The 5,943-nt window shown below is 47.1% G+C and overlaps 1 protein-coding gene across 1 annotated transcript in view; it reads right to left on the reverse strand.

Moving 5' to 3' along the window:
* Positions 1-858: 858 nt before the first annotated feature.
* The window catches only part of LOC137909629 (transcription factor AP-2-beta-like), a 6,532-nt gene continuing 1,447 nt past the window's right edge, over positions 859-5,943 (reverse strand). The window contains exons 3-8 of the mRNA XM_068754091.1: positions 5,789-5,936; positions 4,799-4,853; positions 3,656-3,875; positions 3,385-3,503; positions 2,636-2,777; positions 859-1,150 (exon numbers count right to left, since the gene is read on the reverse strand). Coding sequence (XP_068610192.1) covers positions 859-1,150; positions 2,636-2,777; positions 3,385-3,503; positions 3,656-3,875; positions 4,799-4,853; positions 5,789-5,936 — 976 coding nt within the window. The remainder of the gene's footprint in view (positions 1,151-2,635; positions 2,778-3,384; positions 3,504-3,655; positions 3,876-4,798; positions 4,854-5,788; positions 5,937-5,943) is intronic.

The following is a 5,943-nucleotide window of genomic DNA, read 5'->3' on the forward strand; positions in this document are numbered from 1 at the left end:
GTTTTTGGGTCAAGTCCAATTTCAGATATTTAAAAGTCACGCCATCTTTTCAACTCCCCCCCCGCGTGGGAGCAATTTCACCGGACAATATTTCGTTAAGTGAGGCCAATCCCCGTCACGCTTTAAAATGTTTCCCCGGACTGAACTGACCCACGACCCCCCCGGTGGGAGAACGTCCTCGCAGAAAAAGCTCGCGCTTCAGCCCTCAAATAATAAAACACGTGGTTTATTATCAGTGTGATAGAAATGAAATCACTGGACAATTAGAAGCGCGTCTACCCATCATCAGCACCATGACAACAGCTCTAGAAGAACAGAAAAACACTGGATGAATCCTGACCCCCTCTCCCTCCCCCCCTATACTGCCGGCTCACAAAGGTGGAACAACAGATAAATAGGCACAAACCATTCATTTAAATTAATATAAATAAATATTTACACACAGAAATTAATGTCCTCCCTCCTCACACTCGGGGTTAAGGAACCAGACAAACCTGTTTCAAAGTTAGGACGCTCATCGCCCACAATGCTTTGTCTGTGTGACAACACACGCACACACGCACACACGCACACACGCAGCTCAGTCTCAGGCGGGGGGAGCAAAAGGGATGTAATACAGTAACCACCGTGTCCTCGGGGGGAATGAAAAGAACGTAACACTCATGAAAAATCCCTCTGTGCTTTCTGACTCTGTTTTCCTCTCTAACAAGCCTTCCTCCTCCTCCTCCTCCTCCTCCTCCTCAGCCCTGTGTGTGGCAGGTCAGCAGCACCGGCGTAAAGCTAAAAGTAGCGGTGGCGCTCCTCTGTCCGTTTGTCTGCTCGCCGTCCCGTTCGACCCTTGACCCCGCCCCCGGCGCTTCATTTCCGCTGCTTCTCCTCTTTGTCGCCGCCCTTGTTGCCGCCGTCGCCGTGCCGGTTGTTGGGGGCGTTGTTGAGAAACATCTTGTCGAGTCCTTTGAGCGCCTCGGTGAGGTAGTTCTGGAGGGTGGTGAGTGCAGCAAGGATGGCGGGCGATCCGAAGCCGTGCGTGATGAAGGAGAAGTGGGAGAGGCAGCTCTGGATGCCCGGTTCCAGGATGGAGCCGGGCCTGGAGTTGCCGATGGGAGTCCTGTCCTGGGCCAGCAGGTCGGAGAACTCCTTACACAGCTGTCTGCACGGGGAAAGACAAGCAAGGCGTCAAAAAAAAAACATCAAACGTTGTCTTCAGACATCAAGACATTCTCGCAGACGCTCCTTCAATGCAAGCGCAAACGCTATGCTAAGTCAATAACATTTACGTGACTTTTTTTTTTTGCTTCATTTCAGATGGAATTTGTACAATTTAAAGTTAAAAGGAAAACCCAGTTTTCACCTTCTCCTTGTTTAATTTGGGGAAGTTCGGCCTCCGGTTTTTAGTCCCGCATTTTATATTCAAGAGACCTCTCTTTCTCTCCCTCGGATCGCCCCACCTCCTCCACCACACACACACACACACACACACAGCAGCCTGAGGGCAGCGCTGCAGCGGATGAGTGGCAGGCTGTGCAGGCCGAGCCCAGCTGGGGTTGGGGGGGGGGGTAGAGAGGAGAAGCCTCCACCTCAGGCTACACTCAAGGCCCTCTCTGTTGTTTTCTGATGACTTGAAACACTTCACTGCTAAATAATGAATTTCTAACAGGCTTGCAGCGACACACAGCTCCGGAACAGGTTTGAATCTGAGCATCAAATGGCCACCGCCCAACACGCCGAGCACATCGGGATGCACACACACACACACACACACAGGCAGGTTAGTTTACGCAGCGCAGGCCAGCTGAAACGCTATTTCTACAAGATAAAGCTACAAGCGTCCTGAAGCCAGTCTAGAATATCCAGGGGAATAAAAGCGGAAAATCGACAAGGATTCCTCACCTCGAAAAGGTGAAACAAATATGAATCCAAAGTCATTTAATGTGAATAAAAAAAAAAAGCACAAAAGCTACAGAAATCTCTGCTATTCCCAAAAGGTAATCAAGACCCCTGAATCAATTCTGCAGTTTAAGGGCCGTAAAAATGGACTAATAGAAGTAACGTCTGTTAAATGGATCAGAAGCAGAGATCAAACGTACGGCGGGAACCTCGGAGCCCGTCGTTTTATAATGCCTGAGCTGCATAGGTCAGGTTAAAGCGTCCAGCATCAAATAATCCCCAGAGTTAAAGGTTATTCCGTGCAATTTATCACCCGTAAGGATGCAAATGATCCCAGCGCGTGCATGACGCAGCTTCTGATATTAAAATATATATATTTTATTGCGATCAGATGGTGAAAAGGATGGGAGCGATTTGCCCCCCCTTAGAGAGGGGGCACAGGGGCAGATTCATTCATCAGAAACGTGCACGCAGAGGAGAAGTGGTCCCTTTTTAAACCCACACACGTTAACGTTATGACACTCAAACCAAAAATCACAACCGCTTCACGGAACTCAATCTTTGCAACGTGGCGGTTCTGAGCCATCGGTGCGTGACGGCGTTCCACCGGGGTTCGGATCTTTGTCCTCCCGATTTAACGACATAATCCCGTTTCTTCCGGAATCTCCCTCGCTGCAGTCGTGTGGGTTATATATTCTATGAAGACGGCGAGGGAACAGAATCTCATCAAACGCTCCATCGAACTCACTTGGTCGCCAGCAGCATGTTTTTCCGCGTGTGCAGCTCATTGGGATCCGCGTGCTGCCGGTTGAGGTACTCGCTCACGGCTTTGGTGGGGAACTCCGTCTCGCAGATGTAACCGAAGTCCCGGGCCAGGTGGACCGCTTCACCTGGAGGAGGGTTATGGGTTTAGTCAAGAGAACGAGTGAGAGAACCTACTGGAGAATAAAAAAATATGAGGATGGATGCTCTGGACTCTCCTGTCTGTGTCAAAACGGCACTTTATTCTTTAATTTCCCTGCAATGTTCTCCCTTTAGCTCATGAAAAAATGACAGCGAGTGATCATGCTTGTTCAAATGACCTTCCTTGCATGCATATATATATATAAATTATCACGGTTTTTAAGTGTAGACTGTGTTAAATTCAAAAGTAAAGGCAGAGTCAGGAAAGAAAATGACACTGAACCAAAATAAACTTTGTTTTAAATGTCAAAATTCAGATGTTGTTGCTGAAATGAATGAAATGACGATAATCACACTCAGGCTGCTTCAGCCTCGAATACAAATCAGTATTTTATATAAATAAAAAAAAGGATATATTGCTGACATGTTGTTTTTGTCAGGCTTGTAAGGTCACGACCTTTGCAATCCTGCTCCACTACAACCGACATCTCGCATCATCCCCAAAGGAAGGCAAATGCTTGGAGTCTAGTTTCCTCAGCTCCTGCAGCCTGATGGAGGCCTGTGTGTTTTTTTGCAGCGGGACCAATCGCTCACCTTCTACCAGCGACGTCAGCAGCGTGACGTTGGCAGCTTTACGCCTCCCAGCCGGGAGATTGAGTCCGATCTTCTCCAGTTTCTCTCGCAGACATTTCCCACCGTTTTTAGATTTTGCTCTGTGGAAACAATGAAGGCATAATAATAATAATAATAATAATAATAATAATGAACAAACACAGTTTAAGATGATCCCAAAATGTCCTTAAATCCTCTCATGGAGCTTTGCCTTTGCTTTGCGTTCCTGAACGTGCTCGGAGGATGCGCTCACCTTCTCAGCACGCCCCCCAGCAGGGAGGCGTTGAGGCACTCGGGCGGAGACAGTCTCCTCTGCACCTCCCCGACGGTCACTTTGTACTTGGAGGTGGAGCTGAGCAGCGACAGGCGGCCCGGTACCGAGCAGAACACCTCGTTGATGTTCACCGTCACGCCACCCATCAGCCCGTCCTTCCCGAGCATCAGGGAGCCCATGTGCTTCGGTGGCATGGGCACTGGGAGAGGAAGGGGAAGGGGAAGGGGAAGGGGAAGGGGAAGGGGAAGAGGAACAGGAACAGGAAGGGGAAGGGGAAGGGGAAGCGGAAGGGGAAGAGGAAGGGGAAGGGGAAGAGGAGATGCGTCACTTCAAAAGTTGAAGTGTCTTTCTCAGAGGGCGGGCCCAGCCTAATGAGCATTTGCTGTTATTTAATGTCGCACGACATTCCCATTATTGCATTATCGATTGCTGATTGGCTCGCGCTCTTAAATCGCATTAACCACCTCCCCGTCTCTTCTCGGCCGGTTTAACACCAGCAGCACCGGATGCTCCCTCATCTCGCGCTGTAATGGCGAGAAAAAACAGGAGCCATCCTCGTGCGTGCGTGCGTGCGCCGCGTCCGGCGCGAGGCGAGGCGAGGCGAGGCGGGTTTGATGGCTCCGCGGGGGGTAATACCGCAGATTAGCTCTAAACGAGCTCTGTGAGAGCTCCGTGAGCGCTGCCATTTATTACATCAGCGGCTTAAACGCCCCGCGGGGAGCTCAGTCACTCAACACCCCGTAACTCAATCAGCGCACGTCATCAGGGGCGCGAGCGCGAGCGCCAGCGCGGCAGCCTGGCAGCGACACACGCTGCCTGTCAGTCAGGACGCTGGGCGTCGTTAACCCGCGTTTGCATCCTTTTATTTTAAACCCTAAAAAACGAGGAAAAACTCATTTGAACACTCCAAAGATTATGATTGTGATTTTTATCCCATAAATAAAAAATAATTATTTATTTAACTGTACAATATATATATATTAAATTATTTATCACTTATTAAAATCTTCAATCAGGAATAAAATTCCAAGTTATAGTTATTTAATTCTATTAACATATTTCATTTGTGTAATATTGTACTCATGTGTGTGTGTGTGTGTGTGTGTGTGCGCGTGTGTGTACCTTTCTTAATTACTGATTGATCCAGGATGCTGGTTCCGTTGATGTCTTCAATTGTCTTTAAGAAAAAACAACAACAACAAAGGATTTGTTATGAGGAGGATCCGAGAAAAGACTCAAACGGGCGTAAAACGTGCACCCCCCCCCCCCCCCAAATGCAATCCCACCTGGAAAGATTCATCTCTGGGGAAACAGCCACCCTTAAGTAGCAAACAAATCATCTTTATAATCCATTCCCTGTTTTATTGATCACAGCGTGGCTCGTATATCCTCCCAAATTTAAAAGCCTCACTCATGAAAACTCATTCATCCTTCCGCGAGATGAATTACTTGTTATTAAATATAGACTTGATGTTCCTGCACGCTCATATGAAAAGAAAAAAAACTAAGAGAACAAATTCATGCGGGGTTAATAAATGCGTGACACTAACGCGGAAGGCCAGAAATTATCAGAGTCTATTGTGGAGGTTAAATGGCAAAATAACTCGAGACGGTGACGGCCTCAGGGGAAAGTCCTACCGTCTAGATTGAACGTAAACGCACCAAAATAAATTCACATCATCCAGTAAAATAAAATTAAATGCCTTATAAATGTTATTAATTTAATGATGAGCTTGTAGTAATAAAATAATAATAATTAAAACTTCATCTCCAGCGCATTACTTTAAATTGACTTAAAAACGTTTGCGCTCCATCCATCCATCAGTCCAATCAATTATCAATTTATTCATCTTATATAAAAAAAAATATATATATGGGGGGATTTTATTTTTGGAAGGTAAATATGTTTCATTTAGTTTATCCAGCTTTATTTTAATCATCATTTATTAATCATTTTGAATTTAAACGATAACATAAATCATAATTTAAACTGCAGTGATATTAATTAATATCCTTAAAATAACTTGGATAAAACCAAACAAACAAAAATAAAATAGAAAAAGGGAATTCCACGCGTAAAACGCTTTGGAATATCAAACATCTCTTCCTCACCTGGATGTCCTCCATGCCGTGGAGACCGTGCAGCAGCGCGTCTCCCATGCCGGGCTCCAGCCCGTGGTGCGCGGCGTGCAGCAGCACGTCAGGCCGCCGGACGCCACCGTAGTCCCGCCGTGCGTCCAGCCCGGACAGCTGCTGCAACGAGGCCC

The sequence above is a fragment of the Brachionichthys hirsutus genome, chromosome 20 (assembly GCF_040956055.1).
Source record: "Brachionichthys hirsutus isolate HB-005 chromosome 20, CSIRO-AGI_Bhir_v1, whole genome shotgun sequence".
NCBI classification, from domain to species: domain Eukaryota; kingdom Metazoa; phylum Chordata; class Actinopteri; order Lophiiformes; family Brachionichthyidae; genus Brachionichthys; species Brachionichthys hirsutus.